This window comes from Gallinula chloropus (assembly GCF_964237585.1).
Source record: "Gallinula chloropus genome assembly, chromosome: 18".
Classification (NCBI taxonomy): Eukaryota; Metazoa; Chordata; class Aves; order Gruiformes; family Rallidae; genus Gallinula; species Gallinula chloropus.
This window is the reverse complement of record NC_140103.1, coordinates 4,506,566-4,529,256: the sequence shown is the minus strand read 5'-3', so window position 1 is coordinate 4,529,256 and position 22,691 is coordinate 4,506,566. Positions and strand designations below refer to the sequence as shown.

Sequence of the window (22,691 nt, the reverse complement as noted above, 5' to 3'; positions counted from 1 at the left end):
CTATAAATCCTGAGTGTCTCTGGCAACAAGGTGTGTAATAGTAACAACAAAAACAGTGTGGGAGGGTTGCTAATCACTTATGTTATTGTTTAACTAATTCTTGAGCTTCTTAAATAGTCAGGGCTGGTACCAGTAATTCCGTCTGAGGTTACAGCCATTGGTCATCCAGGCTGCTAGAGCTCCACTGGCAATTTGAAAAAGATAATAAATAATCCCTGCATGAAATGAAAATATAGCTGACTCTGAAATCACTCCCAGTGTGCACGGGTTGTTAACACCAGTGTTGATCAAGGTCCTGATCAGAGTCTGGGCTCCAGAGTTGACACCACCATTATCTGCGGTGTTACCAGTGCTGTGGGGAGAGCTAACAGGCTGTGTGGTGGTGGTGGTATTAGTATTAGGATTCCCCTCCCTCCCTTCCTTCCCTTCCTTCCCTTCCTTCCCTTCCTTCCCTTCCTTCCCTTCCTTCCCTTCCTTCCCTTCCTTCCCTTCCTTCCCTTCCTTCCCTTCCTTCCCTTCCTTCCCTTCCTTCCCTTCCTTCCCTTCCTTCCCTTCCTTCCCTTCCTTCCCTTCCTTCCTTTCCTTCCTTTCCTTCCTTATTTCCTTCCTCTTTGACAACAATACTATGCAAACTATCAGATATCATCGGGGGGGGGGGGGGGGAACCCCATGCTGGCAATATTAGTAGCACACATTTGATGAAATTGTTATTCTAAGCTCTCATATCCAGAAAAATAACCCTGGCCTGTGTTGATGCTGCATGTTGTGATCTTAACCTTTGGGACAACCACAGAGTACAAAACCTGGCTCCTCCTGCAATCCTGTGCCCTTGAAGGAGTCATTTAGTTAAACTCCTTAATACTTCTGCAGCTGTGGTTTATTAACTGATGCTGCCTTGAAGAAGCGCCTGTGTCTGCAGCTGAGTTTTCATTACTCATCTGTCAATACTTTAGAGTAAAACAAATGGATCTGGGTTGAGAGGTTTCTGCTCTTCTGTGTAAATAGTTTCTTCTTCTCCATCCCTGCTATTTTACCCAGGGAGAGGATGCAAAACAGCTTTGATGTGGTACGTGGTGGTGCTGTATTGGATAGGAAGGTCTGGCCTGCTTTGTCTGTCAGGATTATTTTAAGCTATGCTGGTTAGATTTTATTAAATGAATGAGAGGGAATGAAAAACTTCTCTCCCAAAAATATTCTCAGTTGAACAGCTGTAAAATGCCCTTTATCCTGAATCATCCAAGCCAAAGAATGTCCAGAATTCCTCCTGTGCAGTGGGTAAAATATGTCTTTGGCCAGTTCAACAATTTGCTTGTCAGGAGATACTCAGTTGAGTTTTATTTGGGTTTTGTTTCATTTTTACATAGTCTTCAAAATTGAAAATTAGGGAAACCAAAATTACTACGCTGCTGTGTCTATTGATGCAGACTGCAAGTTCTGCAGTACTTGCCTTGGCTTCTGGGTGAGATGCAGGAGGCAGCTTACCTGCCTGGATTTGGAGGGGTGGCATGGTAGCTGCACATGAAGGGCACAGCTTATTTGACAGCCCCTGCAGAAGTGGGGCAAACCACTTCTGCAGAAAACCAGCAGTTGATGCGAAACGCTTTGCAGGAACAGGGCAGGGCTGCAGTAGAAGGGTGAGTGGTATTAAGTAGGGGAGAAGACCTTGCAGAACCCAAACTGTTGACTCACTTGACCACATAACTCCCCGAGTTTCACACTTGGCTATGACAAGTATTGAACAGAACTAGGTTAGTGAGCAGATGTGCGTAGGAGCCAAAAGTCATGTGTATTTTGGGGAAAATACTGGATTCCTTTCCCCCTTTTCCTATTGTACATTCTATTTTGCTTAGGCTTTATCCTCTTTCAAAAATTCATGGTGGGGCAAAACCACGTTGCAGCAGTTCCCTGTGCAGGAGGATGTGAAGGGCCAAAGCCCAGCCCAGCCAAGGAGATTCATAACTTGAAGCCTTGCTTTGTGCCTCTGTATCTTGGCTACTTGAGGTGTTGGCTGGTAAACTGGTGCCAGTTTCCTTAGTGCAGACCTGCCTATGTATTTTAAAACATGTTTTAAAGCCTGCCCTCTGGGAGACTGTTCTGTGTTACTGAGGCCTCTGGTTGAGAGCAGAGGGAACCAAAACCTCTGCCAGGCTGAGCTCTTGACTAGCTGCAAGTGTGAGGCCCCAGCTTGGAGATAAAAACTGATTAGTGGATAATTCCCCCAGAATGAATAATCTCAGCTTTAGAAGATGAATTGCAGATGGCTTCGGATGAGAGGGACACCCGGTTCAAAATGTCATTCTTCTAGTAACCTGAATCTACTGACCTTACGTGGCATCACAGAAACTGTCAGCTGAGTGAGAAGGGAAGAGGAGACTCGCCTGTGGCGTGTGGCCAGTGCTTCCCATGCTGGTCCTACCCCTGAGCCCCCAGCGTTTTATTCACCTCTTGGTTTGAAAGGTCTTTCACTCCACAAGGTCAAGGAAAGCTTCCAAAATACAGAGGAGAGCCATTGTGAACTCCCTGAGTGAGAAGGATTTGTATCTAATATGACTTTTTAAACTGTTTTCAGCTTGCTTACACATCTCTACCCATCTTTCACCTTTGTAAAGGTAACAGTACATGTGTACTTGCCCAGCTTTGACTGGAAAGCTTGCAAAAAACAAGACTGAAACTTAAAACCAAGGTAAGGACTATATGAGTATGCTGTCAGTAAAGACCCCTCATCTTGTGTAGCTGAGCAGTTTATCAAATTACTCCAGCAAGAGTCCTTACAAATGCTTTTGTGTTTTATCATCTGACATCTCAACACTTAGAGTAACATTTCAGTACTCTCTTATAAAGCCTGTGATTGAAACAAGGCTGTTCTTGGGCTGGTTAAACAACAGATGCAATTAACACAATGTTTGTCTTGTCACCCTGGCCCCATTGCTACCAAGGACATCTCTTGTGGTTGAGGTCTCGGCATCTGTGTTCAGTGTCAAGTCAGCATCGAAAGAGTTTCAGACCTCTCCTTAGCTGGCAAGCAGTCTCACTGGTGCTACAAGGCATGCTAACAGGGTAAATCATAAGCTGCAGCCCTTCTAATTTATTTTACACTTTTATAAAACGCTGGGATTCTGTTCTGTTACAGAGCACCATGAGTGTAAAAGGAAAGCTCAGATGGATTTTCTTCATGTGAGAGTCTGGGAAGGTGGTGAGGGAAATACGGTTTGGACTCAGATATTTATTCTTTTAGTAGAACAATGTGGGTCCCAGACCAGTGCTTCTCAGATGTGTGTTTACCCTGGGAACTTGTATAAAATGTCTTCCCTTTCAGCTATTTCAGTTTTAGCTGTATAGAGGGTGTAGCCATTGTTTAAGGGAGTGTCAGTGGCACGTAGCCATATCTAAACCCTGTCGTGAATTGTTTGAGAGTATCATTTTCTGTGCTGAGATATGTAGATGACTCTTTATTCCAAGGCAGGAAGTCCATGCTGGCTCCAGCAGTTGCCAGAGCAGCTGTTCATTATGAGTAAGGCACACGAAAAATCTTGTGGAAAACCTTGATATCGGTAGGAAGCAATGTGAGCTTAAACCATCAGCACCAAAGTGTGGTTAAGCTGCATCAGGAACTGCTTTCATATTTTCACTTGCATGGAGTTTTATATTGGAAAACATTTCTGGTTCTTACAGTATCAAAGTCTGTTGGATAGTTTACAGAGAGGCAGTTAACTTCAGGCTAGTTAATATTTGTAAAGGCTTGTCTGCACACTCCCCAGACTCTTGCCCCAGGGCACACATTTATTTGATTTATCCCTTGTTGAGTTGATGGAGCAGTTTCTGTCTCTCTGCATCGGCATCTCAACTGGCTCCATGGGTTTTAGCATTTCCTAGCACTGCAGCACCAGAGCCACTTAGACTGGGTTTCTCCTGTATTAGGCAGGCCATGGGCTTGAAATGAAGTTTTCTCCCTGTCCCGTGTTTCCTAAGCAGCAGCCTTGGGGCTTTTTTGATATTGGCTTTTAATTACAGAGTTGAGAGTGATGCATGGATTTTCATAGCTTTCCAGCAAAAAGTTTATTCTTATTAAATGAACATTTCACTTCATTTCTGTAGTTGAAATTTCCTGGGAAAAGAAATTATTCTTTTGGTCCCAGACTCCCTGGTTGATGCCAGGTGTGGCACTGGGTTCCAGTGGGTTCTTCCTGGGTATGGGTGGCTGTAGCAGATCTACTGACCTTTGACTATTAAAAAAGGGTAAGCAAGAAGTCCTGTGCCTCAGGCGTGAACCTGTCTGGAAGCTGAATGTGCAAAGATAACCCACACAGGGGGAAAACCCTGTCACATATAGCTGATGCATTTTTCAGGTGAACCCCATGTCGTGGTTTCCTACCTCAGCTTCTAAAGTACTTCCAGCCCAAGCTCAGCACTTCCTTTCACATTTGAGCTCTGTGCTTCAATTGCTTTTTATTTTATATTGTTCCTTATTCTCTTTGATACCAGGATATGATTTCTTCTTTGTCACCTCTCACTGCCCTTGATTCCTCTTAGCTTACAGTTTTTTGAGGCATACATCGATGTTGCTTGTAGCACATCCTGTCTGAGAGCCTGTGTCACAAGGTTTTGATTCAGCAGGGATGTCCTGGAGATGTAGAGGGATGTGCCAGCAAATAGTGGTATGTAATGGCTTAGCAACGGGTCACACATACACATTGTGACCAAACAGTAGAGCTTTTCTTGCTGTTCTCAGGTCCGTGGCTCATGAGGGTGGGAGCAATGGGAAACGTGTGATGTTCTGGCTTATTTTGAGAACCAGATTCAATTTCCCTTGATTGAATAATTTCATGAATCAAAAAGGAAAATGTGTAATGTTAGTGTTTACATACACCTTTGCTTTTGTAGAGCGTTGTACAAGTGTTTACTCTGTGCTTTTGACTTCATAAAGGGTGGTGATGGGAAGTGCTGACTGGTGACGTGAGAAGTACTTTCTGACCTTGTTTTATTTACTGGTATGGTTGAACTTGTTACTTTGATCAGATGATATCAACTTCTTCATAAGCTTCTACGGGCTTCTCAGACTTACTTACCCTGCGAATGGGCTGTTAGTTGGAGTATTTAAGGCAGTTGAGGTCTCAGCGGGTTGTGAGAGTGGAAGACAGTGCTGTGTGGTGGTGGCATCTCTCCTTGTGTGGGAAGCTGCAGGTGATATTGTGTGCACAGAGCATGCCACCTAGAGGAACGGAGCGGGCTGGCTGGTCAATTTGCTGGTGAAATTTAGGTGGCTGTGTGAATTCTGAGACCTTCTCCAAGAGATGCCTTTTGTGACCCTGTCTCCAGTACATTCCCCACGGTAAGTGTGAGAAGGTCCATGGACAGCTAGCTTTCCATCAGCTCTTCTCACCAAATACTTCTCAACGTTTTACATGAGATTACTGTTGGTGATTTAGCCTCCTGGTTATGTTGATCCCGATCACTCACAGAGGCTCAAGAATCTGAAATTAAGTTGGGGATCTCACTTTATATTCTCCAGGAATTAGGGTGAGGTATCTAGTACAACGTGTGATTTGATGGGCTAATGCTCTCCATGCTCTGTGCTTTTTTTGGCTTGTATGTTGCAATTTCTTTTGTGGGAGACCAATAAATTTCCCAGAAGATTATCCTAATTTCCAGAGTCTCAAAGTCTGAGTTGTAATTAAGCACTTAATTTGATGAGGGTTTTTAAATGTGTTGCTAGTCTACTGGCAGCTTGGGGAAACGCTTCCATCTTAAGCCCAGCTTCCCTTGTGTAGGTTCAAGCTCAGAAAGCTGGTATATATTTAGAACTACAGCCTGCCAGACAGGCCTGAGAAAATTGCTTCAAATCTGTGCTTTCTGAGGAGGTTAAAGCCAAATTTCAAAGAAGCCTGGCTTTTTTCAAGAACTTGAAGTTAGGGTGATGTCAATTTTTCATTAACAAATGGGCAGTGGGAAATTTTAGTAACACTTTTTAATGCTTACAGTTGCATTGAGTGCTTCCACTGCCACAAATGTCAGTAATGAGGACATGCAAGAGGGAAGCAATTATTTTATTTCTTGATCATCCAGAGACTCATGATCATCCAGAGAGTCAGGCAGTTGTGTTGTCAGGTAAGCACATGGCCTGACCAGAGGGTATCGCTTCTGTAGGACAGATTTGTTCTAATTAGTGTAGTATGTGGCACAATAAGGTCATACACAAATGACTCATAGTTTTTAACACACAAATGATAATAACCAAGTTGAGTTGTTTTCTCTCACCCTATTTGAGGTCACAGTTTCTACTTGTCTCTGATTAAGTTTGTATTTTCTGCTATAGTTTTTCTCTGCTGATTCAAGTAAAACATCTTTTCACCCCTCTCTCTCTCTCCTGTACTTCTAACTTTTATGCTTAAAACCTCAGGAACAGCCTTAAAGACTTTATTAAAGCCGTGCCTTTGAACTAACCCCCATCTATTTCCATCCAGACATTAGGATGACCTTCCCATTTCCTTCTATTCTCAGTTTAAATCTTCCTGTTATGGGAATACTAAAAAAAAAAATATATTAAAAAATAAAAATTGAATTGCAGTTAGTCATATGTTAAAGCAACCAGACTAAAGCCAGCAGGAAGAGCATCCTCTGTGTCAGGCTGTGTGTTAGCATGCCGCTGAGGCTGCGGCTGGATCTCTGGCGTGTATGGACCACTCATGCCTTTAACAGACGGGTTCTGTGGCTGCCCCGTGTCTCTCTCCTTAACACGAGCCCCTTTTTGCTGATAACTTGCTGGCCTCCAGGCTACTGACAGCTGTTGTCCACTTGCTGCTAATTAAGAAAGCAGCATGAGCGATGGGAATGTGGATGGGAGAGATTGAATCCCCCTCTCTGGAGCAAAGCATTTCAGCCTGATTTAAAAGGGTCTGACTGATGTCTGATCGGCCTCTTTTTTCCTTCAGGTCTGTTGGGCCCCTCTGTAGATAGCCTGTTTGCTATCAAAACTCCCATGGTAGACACGCTCTGGGTCTCTGTATTTTTTTAGATCCTGCAACAAAACGCAATGTCAGAACAGATTTACCATTGAAATAATGGGCACGTGTGAAATTCAAGCCCCTATATAAAGCCACATATTTAACATGCAAAGCATTGTGTGCATCTGTGCTCTTACTCAGAAATTTAAATGTAGGCCATATTTTTTTTTACATAAAACGACACATACTTTGAGGAAAATTCAGAACTAGCTGTAACACTCAAGATCTTTATGAATTAACAAAGTGGATGGACTCGTGATTTCAGAGATTTTCCTTCTTTATTTTAAGGATTTGCCTTGTTTGGTTTCCTTGTTTTGTTTTTCCTTGTTTTGCATCAGGTCCCAGTGGGTGACCTTTCGTATGGTAAGATTTATAGTATGTTTTTTTATGATCCAGGAAGAGAATGAGCCTGAACTCTGGAATTCCTTTTCAGTCCTGCACTTTGTAGAGGTAAAATGATAGACTGAGGTTAAGGTAGTACAAGGTTGGTGTGTTAACATGCAATCACAAGATGTGATTTCAAGTAAGAGTGATGGTAATTTGGTAGAAGCAGCGTCCTCCTGCAACGCTGATGCTCTCTGGTGCTGTTTACCCTCAGGAATATTATGAGACTGTATTTCAGATTAAACCTCCAAAATTCAATCTGAAGCCTTATCTGCAATAAGTGGGCTCTGTATAGCCCCTGGCGTGCTTTCAAAGCGGTCTCGTTCGCTCTCATATCTGGAATATAATTTCTCTTCTTCCTGTTGTGATTTTTCTCATGCTTGGCTGTTACCTTTTACCTTGGAGATGATTGTTTCTTGATACAGTAATTCAGCACAATCAGAGCTATATATACCCAGGAGTCAAATGTTTATATAAAAAAATAAAATCACTGCTAAACTTGGATCCTTGAGCATGTGAAAATCCTTTCTCAAGCCATGTCTACCATGGTGTAGCTGATCAGTGGGAACATGTCTAGACAGAGGAGGACATACCTTTGACTGTCTTTGCTGGTGTTTACCTTGTATGCCCATCGTTTTGCTGCACATTTGCTTTCTGAAGTAAGCCTTGGAGCATTTAACTTAAAGCATTTCAAACAAAGAAGTGGTTCATATTTGTTTGAAGTTGGACAAGAGCTCTACCAGTCAGTGTTACCATATATTCAGCTAAACACTTTCAATAGTAACATGGTAGGAAATGCAAGAAGTAGAGTGCTTGTAACTAACTGAACTAGGCAGCCTTTGGGATATAAGTGGTTCAGGCTGTGAGGTTCTGTTGTGCTCGAGCAGCTCTTTCTTTTCACATGAAGAGAGCAGATGCTGACATGGTGCAAATAGAAGAGAAATCCTATCACTAGATTGGCCCTGAGTCCCCAAGCTGTAATCTCTAAATAAAGTGATTTATGGGTATTATGGATGAAAACTGTATTTTTTTCTTTTTTTTTTTCCCTCCAAGCAAAAACAGATCATCACATTATTGGGCTCTGGTTTGGCTATTAGTTTTATAAAGTAAGCCTGGTAGACTTAATGTTAGAAAATTAATGGGAGGATTACTAGTTCAGGGTTGGAGACTCCAAATCCCTCTCTATCTTGATGTGGTAGGCAATTAACAATATGAGGGAGTGGTTTCTTACTTTGAAAGCGACTGTACACGTTCATCCTGTTACATCTGGAGAGCTTCCTAGGGGTGGTGAGATTGGCTGTGCTGGGTCATTTGCTGTGAATATTAGTAATTTCTTTCACAGTAACCTGATAATTGCTTGGACAGCTTTGCCAGAGTGTTTACTATCTGCTGGCTGGTGACTGGCAGTGCATTTCAAGCCGATTATAGGAATATTGTGTGGCTTCAGGATCACAGTTAGTCCGTTTTGTCCTTTAATGCCACTCACAGTGACATCAAGAATTGAGCTGCCGTCATCCAGGTAGGTCCTCTGCCAATATTGACATGTTTTTGTGTCTGTTGTGCATTAATTTTTCATGTGACTGATGGCAAGTGTCACTTGCTCTGAATCCCCACCTCTTATCCATTTGTGCCATGAATTTCAGGCTGTGTAAAATGAAAACCCATCACACAGACATTTCAGAGGCACAGGGGTGGCAGTTTTGACATTAAAGGGGCAGAAGAAGCATTCTGCATATTCCTGTGTTAAAACTAGAGGCATGTTTGGTGCTAGGTTAGGCTTTGTTTAGACTATTGTCTAAATTTAAGCCTAGAGCTGTGCTGCTGGGTCAAAAGTTGACTTTCCTTCCACTGGGTTCATGAATGACAAAGTGTTTCAGTGGAGCTGGTTCCTTTGTTGGGTTGTTTTGCAAATGCAGACCCCATTCCTAACAGGAGAGCACAAAACAGGAATGCAGTTTGACAGTGGAAAAGTTTGGGGTTATGTTGTTGGAGGACCACGTTTAGTTCCTCTGCTTTCCTGATTCCTTATAGAACCACAGAATTATCCATTAAAGAAAGAAAAATTACAAAACAAAACCACTCCTGTCAACTGGGAAAGATGTGCAAACAATTTTGAGAACAGGCCACTAGATTGTAGGGAGAGTGACTGAGAAAAATCTCCTCTATGGAGGTTTGTCATCCACCTCTGCTCAACAAAGCTGGCTTTTGTCTAAGAAACAGATACATGAGAATTGTCACTAAATATTTCTCTTTATTGCCAATTTGGCTTCTAATCAGCTAAATCTGTTTTACAAGTGGACAGGCTTACTCCAAAGTAAAACCATGTAGGTAGTTAATTGGGAATATTGCGTGTGAGTTTCCATCCTTCACCTTGATTTCAATTAACTTTCCTGTATGGAAAAGCCCTCTTTTATTGTATGTAGCCTGAGCTATAAGGTTCCTGTGGCTTTGAATTTTGCTACATTTTATCATGATAAATTACTGGAATATTATAGTTCCAAGTGATCATCCTGAAAGTATAGATACATAAAGCTGCCAGAACACCAGCTCAGCTCTTCACCCGCTCAGTTCTCTGCCAACAAATGGCAAACTACCTTGACTGTGCTTGAAGTATTGAAGTTTTTTCTATGGATATTTTTAATTCTCTTTTATGTGATTTGTTGAAAATATCTTCCATTATGCATGTTTTGGACCTACGGCTTGTTTGCAGTATCAGGATGATCATGGAAATGCTTCATGTTTAAAGTTATATAGACTGTGGGAACCTTCTGCAGAGGAATTCAGGGCTCTGGATACATTTTAATGAAGTTGGTTTTCCAAAGCCAAATGCGTTTTCCAAGATTTGTTTGAGGCATCTTAAAGTTTTACTCTTATTGTAATAGATCCACAGCTGGTTTTCAGGTTAATGAGGAATGGTGGCATGTTTAGTGTATTCAGACTTCCCTGGGTTGCCAAAAATGAAGCAAGAACAGTATCTTCCATCTGTCAGTCTTCTACAGAAATCAGCAGTAGATGTAGCTGAGAGTTTATTTGGTGAGTTTCAGAGTGGAGTCCATGAGCACACAGGAGGAGAGAAATGTGTATGAGTTTGGGGAGGGGGGCAAATTGGGTTTGTTGTGTAAATTTGGCAAAAGGGTAGAAAGGAAAGGGATGTTTCCCCAAAACATGTGCTAAAATAAATGATTGGATAATTATATGGTTGGAAATCTCCTTGTGAATTCGTGGAGGGCGAGTGCTCCTTGTGGGAAGCAGATGTTTGCAGAGGTCCATCCTGCAGTCAGTGGCTGCAGTGTTCAGCTCCTGACCCCCTCCCACAACACGCAGTTGTTTCTATCCAGCAGCACCCTATCCAACATCTCCTCTTCTTCCTCCTTTTTCTTTCTTCCTCCCCCCATGAGCTTTCAGATAAGAGTGGGGAAAATAAAAAGGTCTGTGGGGCCACCAGTCTGCCCACCCTTTTTGTGGTCTCAGACACATACTCTCCTAGGCATAAGTGGTTTTTTTCTTGTGATATGAGATAGCAATTACAAAGCTGTGGTTTTTAACTAGGCTGCCACAAAGCTTAGCACTACATGCTTCATACACTGTAAAACAATATTAATAATATTAATAAACATGGATCAGATGTACAAAGTCAGTTCTGTGTTAGCAGTGTTAGAGGTGGGGGGTTATTAGTTGAAAGCTGGCTTACAGTGGTTCTTGTTGCTTTACTTGCAGCATAATCTTTTTGAGACATTGGCTGAATCTGAAGATTCAGAATCCAACAAGGATGAAGCTTGTGCAGTGGGGTGGGGTGTGCATTACCAGTTGATAATTAAGCACAGAAGGTCTGGGAGGTATTTATCTGTGTAATAATGGCACCAAAGGTATTCTTATAAACATGTCTTTACATCTTTCTGAACCCAACTGCCATGACATACTAAATCCGCTGCAGAAATCAGTAGGTTATTGAATGGTTTTTGCAGTGAAAGACCATAAAGTTAATCACCCTGAAGCTCTGACAAAGCACTGGGCTTAGCCTGACAGAGCAGGCAGTGCTCCCTGGATGTGATGGAGCGTAGCCTGACCCGACCCACAGCCCTCCCAGGGCTGCCAGACCCCGCACCGCATGTCTTGAGACCTCATGGAGCTGAAGTTTCTCCTTACAGAGGAGTTTCTGTTTTCCAGACAGACTTCCTGAGCTCCCAAAGTATTGCTTAACATACCACAAACTAAAATTACTATTGATTCACCTATCAGGGCTGGATGGCAGGATGGCCACACAGACACACACTGTTTTGCAGAGACTTCAGTAGCTTTTGGCAGTTGTGGTTTTGCTGCTTTGTCAAAACCAAATTAAATATAAATACTGTACCAAATTATTTATAGAACCTTAAGGCCTGGCTGCCACAGAATCTGGGCACAGGGTTTTGAAACATGCTTTTTCCAACTGAGTGGGTTGTGGTCGTTGGATGCATCCCTGTGCCTCCTTGGCAGGTATGGATGGCTCTTGGGCAAGGTTTTGCTTCTGCAAAAGGTGCCATGCTTGGCATGGGATGTGGTACAGTAAGAAAATGGGCTGCTTGTAAAACCTTGCTCACAGTAGCTGTTAATTCACCAAGATTTATTTGCTGATAAACTGAATCATTTCAGCAGAATTATAAAGAGATGCTGAGATAAGTAACTTTTTTCTTTTTTTAAGTAAAATACAGTCTCAGCTTAGCTTCCTTTAGCTATCCTGATGTTAAATTTGTTTGTTCTTGCATTGTAAGCCAGCTCCTTGTATCAATAAACTGGTAGCTCATTAAAAAGCAGAAACTGATTCTTAGTAGTGCTCACTTTTGGTATTTTCCATAAAAATAACAGTAACTGTTTCAATACAGATAGCCAGGGTGATAGAAGAAATAATGTGGTGTGCCAGCAGAGAAACAAGCTCCACAGAAATCAGGCTCAGCTATCCCCTTAAGTGGGTTTCCAAGCTTCTCATTGCATTAGGCTACATAATATTCTGAAATAGCTGGGGAATAGCAGATTTTTCTTCAGGATTACATTAGCAGGTAAAATTTTAGTGACTGTTTCCATGCTCCCAAAGCCTTGAGTCTTCAGTAGGCTCAGCTGTGTTAGCATGGATCTCTTTGGATTACTGCTGTGTTTCTGGCAATGCCTCTACAGATCTGCTAGGGTTTCTTTCTGTAGAAGTTTATTGTCCTATATATATATTTATTTTTTTAAAGACTTTTTTGTTTATTTTAAAGTTAGAATTTGCTGAGAAGATGGCTGTTTGTAGCAGTGTGCCTGCAGGAGCAATGTAACCAGAAGGTTTTAATTCAGGCATGAAGAGACATGATAAAATAGAGAGTTATCACAGATCATTGTTTACTGCTAAAGTAACTTTCAGTGTTTATGTGCAGTGGAGTAAAAGATGTCTCACAGACTCTGTGAACTCCCTGTTTCCTACCATGATGGTATAGCGATGTGCTAATCCTCAGCTAACAAAGACAAGGGCTAGTGTTTCCTCTCCCTCCTGGGTTGTTCAATTCAGTTAACATCTCTGTTTCCCCTTGCTGGAGGCACTGATGTTTCAAATTGTGCTTATGGAAGACTAGAATTTTCTCCTGCCTGTAGGCAGGCAATAAAACTGGTGTTTTGGTTGCAGATCCTACCAGGTATGGAGTAGGGTATGGAACTGAGGATACAGCCTGCAGCTTCTTAACTCTTTAGGTAAGCAGCACAGCAATAATACAACAGCAGGTTCTGCCCCAATTACATCAAACTTGTTGTACCTGCAGTGCTACTGTATCACCACACACGTTTGTCTGTGTATGTGCAGATAGAGACTCGTCCTTTGGGGCAACAGTGTAGTAATACTTCAAAGTTTAGTGATTTGCATAGCCCTCCTGTGATGCCTTGGCTTATTGATTAGGGAAGATTTAGGGACCTTTACGCTGCTATTGCAGTGCCTGTCTAGGAGATGGTACTAGCCTGGTTCCTGAAAGGTATTTTTCTTTCTCTTGCAGAGATGTGAGCCCCCAGCATGGTGCACTGGAGTTGTGCAGACATGTTTAATCTCACCGTACCGACTATCTGCTTTTCAGCATCTGAGCCCCGAGGACACGGCGCTAGTCAGAACAGTGAGAAATGAGGCTTCTTGCAGAGTAGTTAGCTCATCTCTTAACATGCATGGAAAAGAGCTTACATCACACTCTCACCTGGACTGTTGCCCTTAATCTATGGCACTTGCTAAAGAAGGAACTAAAATTGAGCATGTTTAAGCAAATGCTTTCCATGTTTTGATCTAACTTCTTGTGCTAAGCTCGGAGGAGTGTGGGCGGTGGCTTTTGGGCAGGGTATAAGGTTCCTCCCAATCCTACTGGAAAAGAAGGGTTAGCTTTGCAGTTCAGTCTGAATGTGCAAAGAGTCTGTAATCAGAGGTCAGAAATAAAGATGGCTATAATTAGTAATGGCCAAAGCAAATGGAAATTGTGTCAGGCAGATCTGAGCCAGCATCTCTTTTTTTTTTCCATTGCCTAATGAATGAGAGCTGAGGTTACTCTCCGAGGACAAGAGAGGGATGAGTTTTTCCCATTCAAAACTGGTGCTGTGGGGCAGATGCAAAGTCAAGACTCTTCATTTACAACCTTGTTTTTCAGCTGGTGAACCTGTGGGCAGGTTGTGAGCAATTAGGCTTTTCCCTAAAGCATCTGAAATAATGTGTTTCTGCTTGCCGCCCTGCAGAGTGGCAGTGACGACATTCTGTCACCTTGGAGATGGATAAACAGCTTCAGCAACATTGGGTTATAATCTTTCAGGTCTGAGTTGCAGAGCTGACATCCGTGTGACTGAAACCCAAGTCCAGCAAAGGTTTTCTGGTGTGCAAAGAGTCCAAATGCACTCGAGTGAAATGAGGGGAGGGGAGAAAGAGTTTAAGCGGAGCTCAGCGACAAGGCCTTTTGCCTGGCCATGGCAGCAGTGTGAATGAAATGAATTAGCTTTGGCTCACATGCTTCCCACAGCCTGCAGTGACTCAGGTAGTGTGCATGCATACTTGTGCCTGCAGGGCTTTATTTTTAGGTGTCTGATTCACTGTCATGACCATAGCCTCATAAAGCCGTTAGGCAAGTGGGGATGCCCACGGACCCCATATTAAGTCATGTTTGGTGAGCAGAGAACTTCAAGAGATTCCTCTCAACCGTTGCGATTTCTGTGCTCAGAGCTGTTTGCTGAAGTAACACAGAGGCTGTGCCTTGTAGCTGGGTTTTCTTTTTCCATTTAAAATTAAATGTTTAGTTAACAGCCTTGGTGGTTTTTATGTGTAGAGCAGGGTGAGCATGGCCCACAGCAGTCATGTTGATGTTGGAGGCTACTTGACTCTCTTGTTGTTTTAGTGTTGCTGGCACAGGGGGAGTTACGAGTCATGTTACCAGTGTTGTAATCCCATTAGTCCTCTCGGGCTCGCAGGGCTGTACAAAATCAGTACTTAAATGGGAAATTACCAGAGAGAGACTCACCAGATGCTGCACAAAGGTTTGTTAGTGGTTTGGTAAATGGCAACATTTCTGCTTGCGCGTTGACATGGGACCAGTCTGCTGGGGTGGCTTTCCTTCAGATAAAACAGAGCAAAAGCCCTATCTGATGCCTATCAATAAATCACAGTGTGTTCTTCAAAAAGAAGTCTCATAGCCATCTTTGGTGTGCTAGAGGAAACTGAATGTGGGTAGTTATGTTCTGCTCCCTTAAATCCCTTCTTGTTCCCTTAATTGTACCTTCTTCCTCTATTTCCTTTAAATTGGGTAGGTGACATTGCTGCAGTTTTCAGCAGCCAGAGGATTCCTGGTTTATGTGTCTTCATGCAAGGAGATTTCTTTCTTCTGAAATACTGCAGGCTAAAAAGAGGACTAGGAGGGAACATGATCAGCTGCTCTGAACTTGCTGCTTCATCTGGTGCATCTTCACTTCCTTGCAGTCTGAAGATTTGCTTCTGAATCTGAAACTGGAAGGAAGAAGAGCTGCAGTACTAATGCACCATAAAATTAAGGCTGTTGCCTGACCCAATCCTTTTTGCTGCAGTCAGGAGACGTGGCTGAATTGATAAGTTGCCCTCTGTGCCTCCCAAATCCCTCGCAAACACTGTGAGCTCTTTCCAGTGAGGTTGCTGCAGCTGGAGATGCCTCATTCATAGTTGCTTAGAAAGAAAAAAAAAATAAATAAAATAAAAATGTGCTCTCTGACAAATAAAAATGTTTTGCTTCCTCTGGAGGCCCCAGAGGGCGGCATAAAAAATAATGAAGCCTGTGAGTCAGTGAGCATTGCCTGGCCAGCTGAGAGGGAACTGAGCCTCCCTTTTCCATAGAAGTTTGTGTGCTGTCATTGCACATCATTAATGCTCGCTGGTTTATGCTCATTCACTGTAATGTTGCCAAAAGAGAAAAAGGGCAGTTGGTCTTTCCGCTCCCAAATGCTGGCTGCTTCCAAGGTGACGTGATGTTAAAGGAAAAGTTTCTTTGGTGCTCAAGAACGATTGTTTGATTCTCGGGCTGCCCTTCCTCCCAACGTTTTCCTCGCAAACCTGGCGGCTCTCCTAGCAATCAGATTCCCAGGAGAGGGACTTGGAGCAGCTTACAAACAGCTCCACCTAAGGTACAAAGGTTAGGGTGGGCAAACTTCCTGATTGACACCGGACCCTCCCTTTTTTTTTTTCTTTTCCCTTTCTGAATCCCTTACCGGCTCTTTTTTATCTCTAAATAATAATTTAACTTTTTTTCCTTCAACCTCTGGCAGTAGTGGCAAAGTTGAGAAAAGTAAACTTGGGAAGATGAAAGCGGTAGGTCTGATGCTTCTGTAGCACCCATGATGCATTCAGATGTTTAAAAGGGATATTTTAATTCTGCTCTGTCACATTCTGTCTCTTCCGTATTCAGGATCCCAGTTCATCCTTTTGAGAACATACAGCACCACACAAGTGCTGCTTATCAGCGTTTTTAGACTTCTAAACATCCCCAAGACTTCTGGAGAAGGAGGGCGTGAAATGTAGCAGAAGGCTGTTTGCTGAGTAATGTTGGAGCTGAGTTACACATTGCAGGTGTGAAAGGGCCAAGAATGTATCTGGGGTTCTCCTCATCTGTTTCTTCAACCCTCCTTGGGAGCCTCAAGCTTCCTCTCCATCCTCATAGCCACACAGGCAGGCTTTTGTCGCAGAAAAGGGATGCTCTCCACCATAAAATTATTAAAAATGGCTTTTAAAAGTGCCCCCATGGTAGCTTTCTGTTGCCCACAGCCCACTGGCGAGCTACACAGCATTCTCCTGCATGGGTTCTGCCAGCTCTTCTGTGGAGCAACTTGGCTGTTGGGAGAGGCTGTTTGAGTTTCAGGTTAGAGCAACAATTTTGCAAAGCTCCAAGGCTTTGATTTTCTGTCAAACACTGTTATTTTAATGTTTGCATTATAGGAGAGCCCAGAAGCTTTAGCCAGGGCAAAGGGGCCTTGCAGATCTGTGCACTTACAGGTGTGTAGTAGATCCAGCCTTTGGGGTAAGGCGAAGAGAGATGGTGCTGGGGAGATGATTGGGAATTGTCATAATATACATAGAAAACCTGGAAAGCTCTGTGCTTTGCAGCATGTGTTGGAATGATGATGGGAAGCTCGCTCATGTGCCCATCTGTCCATCCTGAATCACTTGTCCTCCGGTGTTTCTGACAGCAGAATTGGGTCTGGAGGAGCCAGAGGTATAGCCCCAGCCCCGTAGCCTCTCGCTGGGTAGCACATCACAGCAGCAGACAGACATCCTCAGCAGAAAAGTCATTTTGAGCTACAGCTCATTAGTTTTTCCTTTTTGCTTCAGAACTCTTAAAGTGCCTGTCAGCTAGGGTTTAGCTGAAGCTTTGCAACTTGCCTTTTGTCTTCCACAAATGATGGAGCTGAGCCCAAGGGAACAAATGCCATTTTAATGGGCATCGTTGTATAACTCATTACATAAGTCACCTCTGCCTTCAAAGGACTCCTGGCATAAATGGCAGGAGCGGCTGATTAAAAATGTGCACAATAGCTTCATTATGACATGGGGAGAGATGTCCGCTGTTATTTTTAATCTGATAGGTTTTAAATATGTGCATCCAGCAGAGACACAAATGGCCTTTAAAAAGGGAACCATTTGTGGGATAAGATTTTTAGATTCCATTTCTTTCTGACGAGCCGCAAGAGTCAGTTCAAGCTGCAGAATGAACTGTAACCCTTTTCTAAGGTTTTGTCTCCTCTAAAGCTGCAGGCTTTTGGTCTGTGAATGCATAGGGAGTGAGAGGAGATGGAGGCTTTAGGTTTTCAGGTGAAGGAAAGAAGTAATTTGCTGGGCTAGGTTGGTAGAATTCACCAGCACGTGTGTGTGTGTGTTTCGCCTTGAACCCAAGGAGAAAGTGACCCTTTGACTATGGCAGCGGTGGACACTGGGCTTTGACTTGCCGGCTTTCTCCTAAGCAGCCTAGTTTCTTCACCCACAAGCACATAAGCTGATTTATCTGCCTTCCCTTGTGCCTCTTAATCCGCTGTCGTTTAAAATCTGCAGTGCTTTCCTCACCAGATTTAGCTTTCTGTCAGCAAACTGGCAGGCAGCAGGGCTTTGCTGGAGCTGGCGGAGCTGCCGCGGGATGAGGTGGCTCCCAGCCCACCGTGGCCTCCCCAGCCCAGGGGGCTCGAGGGGCTCAGTGGGTGCTGAAAAAGCTCTCTGGCAGCAGGGCTGTTTGGAGCAGGCACGTAATGTGAGCTTTCTGGTGTTGTGTGTGTGGTCGGAGCCCAGACGCGTGCCGGCCGGGGAGACGAGCCTGAGAGCTGAGCGAGGCCATGACTCAACAGCTGGAGCGCACTCAAGTGCGACAGTGCGAGAGCCTCATTAATAGGGGGATGGAATTAGCGATGAAATGAGTGACATACAGAAACTTAGTCAGAAATCAAGACACTCGAATCCATAGTAAAGTAATTTTGAAGGGATTTAATTTTTCCCAGTTGTGTGCAGTCTGTATTTCATCCAGACAGATGAAATGCAAGGGGACAGAAAGCCAGCAGTTCCTTTGAAACAGAACAGTTTCAAGTCTTGTCCTTCCCGTTGAAATCACTCCATCCAGTCTATTACCATTTTTCCCATTCATCTTCTAAATGTTTGGACACTGTAGAAGTACAGGGTGCCCTCTTGCGCAGCAGAATGGAGGAGAGGTTCAGAAGGCTGGTGCCGAGTCTCCAGTTACTATGACTCGTTATTCATCAATATGAGGCGATGGTAATGTGATAGAACAAGTTCCAGCGGGCAGAGTACCAAGCTCAGGAACAACCTCAATGCTGCATTAAGGGATTTGGTTACTGTCAGCAGGTAGGAAGGTGCAGAGAGATGCGAGAAGCAGTTTGAGCACTGCCACAGCTCTGGTTTCTGCTTCTCTTGGTCCATTATCAAATTATTTGATCTGTGAAGGCATGCTGTGCTGTTTGGACTTTTAAACTGGACAGACACAGGACATGTTAGATATTTAAATTAGGATATAGCATACAGAAAGTGACTCTTTCAAAGCAAACCAGTGCTATGGTAACCAGCGTAGGAAGTCTTGCGTAGCTGTGCTTTTTGCAGGGGAATTTCAGTCTTCATACACAAAGCTTAGATAACCTGCACCTCTGAGTCAGAATATTTAGGTGCAACTTCTTTTTTAACAGAATTCTGTTTATAATGGTTGAATGATGAATCTGCCTGAAACCGTAAAGCCCATCATGCTGAATAATGTCTATTGGCATTCACTGGAAATAATCACAGTAGCTCCAGTGCTTGACTGGTGAATGTGGGGAGAGGGAGGAGTGCCTGCACGGTGATGGAGATGCTGGAGTCACTGACTCACCTTCTGCTCTGTTGAGGCAGCTTGCTTCATTGTCATGCCTGCTTCCCATCTGCAGAGTAAGGTGAAGGCCTAACTGTTTAAGGATGAGAAAGATACGTTGTAATATGCTTGGAACAAGAAGAGCGCTATTTTAAGTGCTAAGTGTAATTGAGTGTGAGGGAATGTTGGTTTGTGACTCATTTATTTAACTGCAGATGCATCAGAAACTTATGAGCAGATGAGATCTGGAAAATGCTTGTTGTAGATGGGAAGACATGGCAGTAAAGAGCTGCATTAATTTGTGATCTTCTAAGCAGGGCTGTTCAAACAGCGTTTATTATTTTTGCAAGTGTCAGCTGGTTTACTTCGTTAGTACTATTTTAAGAGGTTCCTATTCTGCTCTGGCCACTTGCCACTGTCCTCGCTTTGCAGGACTGTCCATCCTCTGAGTGTAGTTTGCACATGATTCAGTGTTTGATGGGCAGAAGGGTGAGGAGAGCAAAGGGCAATGGTTAGGCTGGTGGTGGCGGCGGTGGTGGCAGTGGTGGTGGTGGCGGTGGTGGTGGTGGCGGTGGCAGTGGTGGTGGCGGTGGTGGTGGTGGCGGTGGTGGTGGTGGTGGTGAAGGGAATCCACTGTCAGCAGCAGAGAAACCTCCACCGACAAGGCATCATCTTTTAGAGATTGATTCAGCTGTTCGTATGCTTGCCTCTTAAAGGTGCATAGAGATGTCTGGTGAGAAGGAGAAAAGGAAATTGTAGTTGTCTGAAATCTTTCTCCCTTCCAAATTTCTTGTCCCTACAAGGCAAAGTTATCACTACAAGCAGCCAAGGGTTCTGTAGGTATTGAACATTTGCTTACTCAGATGAGCAGTTTGGATCTCGCTGTGTGGAGGAGCCAGATGCAATTTGTTGCTGTTACCATTATTTATTTCCCTCTAGGTTGATTATTGTAATTGCTTGCCAGTTCTTGAAAAAAATACATTCAGAGCCATGACTTCTTTTGGCAGGCGTGTGTATGCGTGAGTTAGAGAGATTCTCATATGGTGCATGAAATAAATACAAACTTTTTGGGTGGGATGGGAGTGCAAGGGCATTATCACAACAGCCAGGAGCTGTGTTCAGTGGTGACCTTCAGCACCCTGTGGAGCCAGAGAGGTTTTACAGGTTTGGAGATCCCCTTGTGAATGTGAAGCTGTGACGTAAATTGTTGCTAAGTTAGGGTGACAGCTGCTGTGAGCGATGCTTCAGAGGCCAACTGATACGTCTGGCTTTATCTGCAGTGACCAAGGGTTTTAGTGCCTCCCTCCTCAGGGCATTATAAAGGACTTTGTGATACAAAGAAAACTTGGAAAAACATTTAATCCTGTAAATGGAGAAGAGGTCTGCAGTCAGGCTAGATTATAATGAGTGTTGATGCAGCTTCTGTTAATAGGATGCCTGCAAAATTTTGATCTAGGGGATGTAACTAGCCGGAGTTTTGGCTCTGCTGAAGGTGTTAATAGCAAAGTCTTAACACGCTACGAGAGCACCACGTTGAAAGGGAACTTCTTGGGGTAACAGGCAAAGTCGTTCCTTCACTTGAGTTTTGTGGTTAGGTAATTTCTGAGTATGAAGAGCCATTTTTGCACTGCATGCTGTATTTGGCTTACTGGGTGCTGGTTTTGACTCAGCAGCCTTTGCAGTCTGCATGCTAACAAGGAGGTGCTGCAGTGCTGGTGGATTTGACTCATTACAGCCATTGCAGTCAGCTCCCAAATAACCAAGGAAAATGAAACCTGCAGCAAAACTGCTTGCTTTTCTTGATAATGTACAGATAAGTTCAGTATTTCCTGCTGGATTATCTGGGTCACTAGAGAACAATTCATTTATTAAAGCACTTTTTGCTCAAAATACTTTCGAAATTGCTTTCTACAAGGCAGCTTAGTTTTATTTAGCTGTTTTCTGGTTTGCCAGCATGTAAAACCCATTGTGAATGACAGGGGATGTCATTTTTGTTCACGTTACACATGGAGCCACCTTCAAAGGCCATGCTACAGAGTGGGTAGAGATCAGCAGCCTAGGAAAGGCATCGCATCGGAATGTGTTTTCCTCCCCTGGAGCAGGCCCCAGTGCTGGGTACCAGGCAGAACCCTGCCTACACACCCACGGTGGCTTCTGACCCCCAGCCAAGTCACAAGCAGGACCTCTGCTCAGCCAGAGGTCTGTGAACAGGTCACTTCATCCCCTTGACTCAGTTGCTCCTCTCTCTGCAAAAGAGGGATGCTGATTACCTCCTTTGTAAAGTGCTTTGGGATGTGCTGGAGATAAGTGCTTTTGAGAGAGGTGGTTTTCCCTTTCTCTCCAAGGCACAGAGCAGTCACAATCCCACTGTTCCTGCCTTTGCACTGCAGCATTGCTGGCTCCAAGGGGAAGCAGGAAATGATGGGGCTATTGCAGTTGGAAACATAATAGAGAGCCATGATTATCTTTTTTTATCCTGTTCCACTCAATAAATTTACATGCTTGCAATGTTTTTCATGGGTTGGTCTTCCAGATAATGCTGTAATACAACTTCCCTTGTTTCAACAACTTTACCCTAATCTAGTAATGCATTTCTGTGTCTTTCTAGATTCTGAGCGTTCCCATCTCTCCTCGTTCACTATGAAGTTGAAGGGCAAGTTTCATTCACCAAAAATAAAGAGAACCCCTTCAAAGAAAGGAAAGCAAGTTGACCTGACAGTGAAAACACCAGAGAAGTCAGCAAACAAAGTAAGCAAAGGACATGTTCTGTTAGTTTTGCAGTTTTCTTGCTTGCAGTTACTCAGTTTATCAAAATCCATGGCTCTCCTTTTCGTGCTTGACTTTGTCCTCTGCTGAATGCTCCAGATTTTTCAGTGATTCTCAGGGTTACTTTATGGTGAGTTATAAACTGTGCTGTGTAGGCATGTACTTCCATTTGGAGAGCCTGATGAGACCTCCTTCCATAAGCATTTTAATACCTCATTATGGAATGTAGTGTATGGCCTGACATATCCTCCCCACATGCACACCCTATGGTTATATTTGCAGCTTCCAAGTAACTCGCTGCTTCTGGGGTGTGATCCTTTTAAAAACCCCAAAACTCAAGCGAGAAATCCTTGAAGCTGGTCCAAAGATGTGCTCAATCTCTGACATCAGCAGGGAGAGTCAAACAGATGGGTTCCAGCAGCTGCTGATTCTAGCACACCATTCCTCAGACCCAACAGACTTCAAGTCCTCGATGAGCTGAGGTCACCACTCTTTCCCAGCACAAGCCCATCACCGTGTTATCACCTCTTCTGTTGTGACCTGATTATGTAGACTGGAGACTGTCCCTGTGACAGTGCTGTTGCAAGCAGTTTTCAAGTATAAATCTAAGCCAAAAGTTATGAACAGTTGAGGTTATTTATGATAATCTAAAATCTTTCCCAGTTGTTGTTGAAAGTCTCATCCAATGTGCAGTGCCAGACACGCAAACTTTGCT

General features: G+C 43.6%; 1 protein-coding gene across 1 annotated transcript in view; it reads left to right on the top strand.

Moving 5' to 3' along the window:
- RAPGEF1 (Rap guanine nucleotide exchange factor 1) overlaps positions 1–22,691 on the top strand; it is a gene marked incomplete at its 5' end in the record, with an annotated part of 85,570 nt that overhangs the window by 11,205 nt on the left and 51,674 nt on the right. Inside the window, one exon of the mRNA XM_084272519.1 lies at positions 21,819–21,958. Coding sequence (XP_084128645.1) covers positions 21,819–21,958 — 140 coding nt within the window. The remainder of the gene's footprint in view (positions 1–21,818; positions 21,959–22,691) is intronic.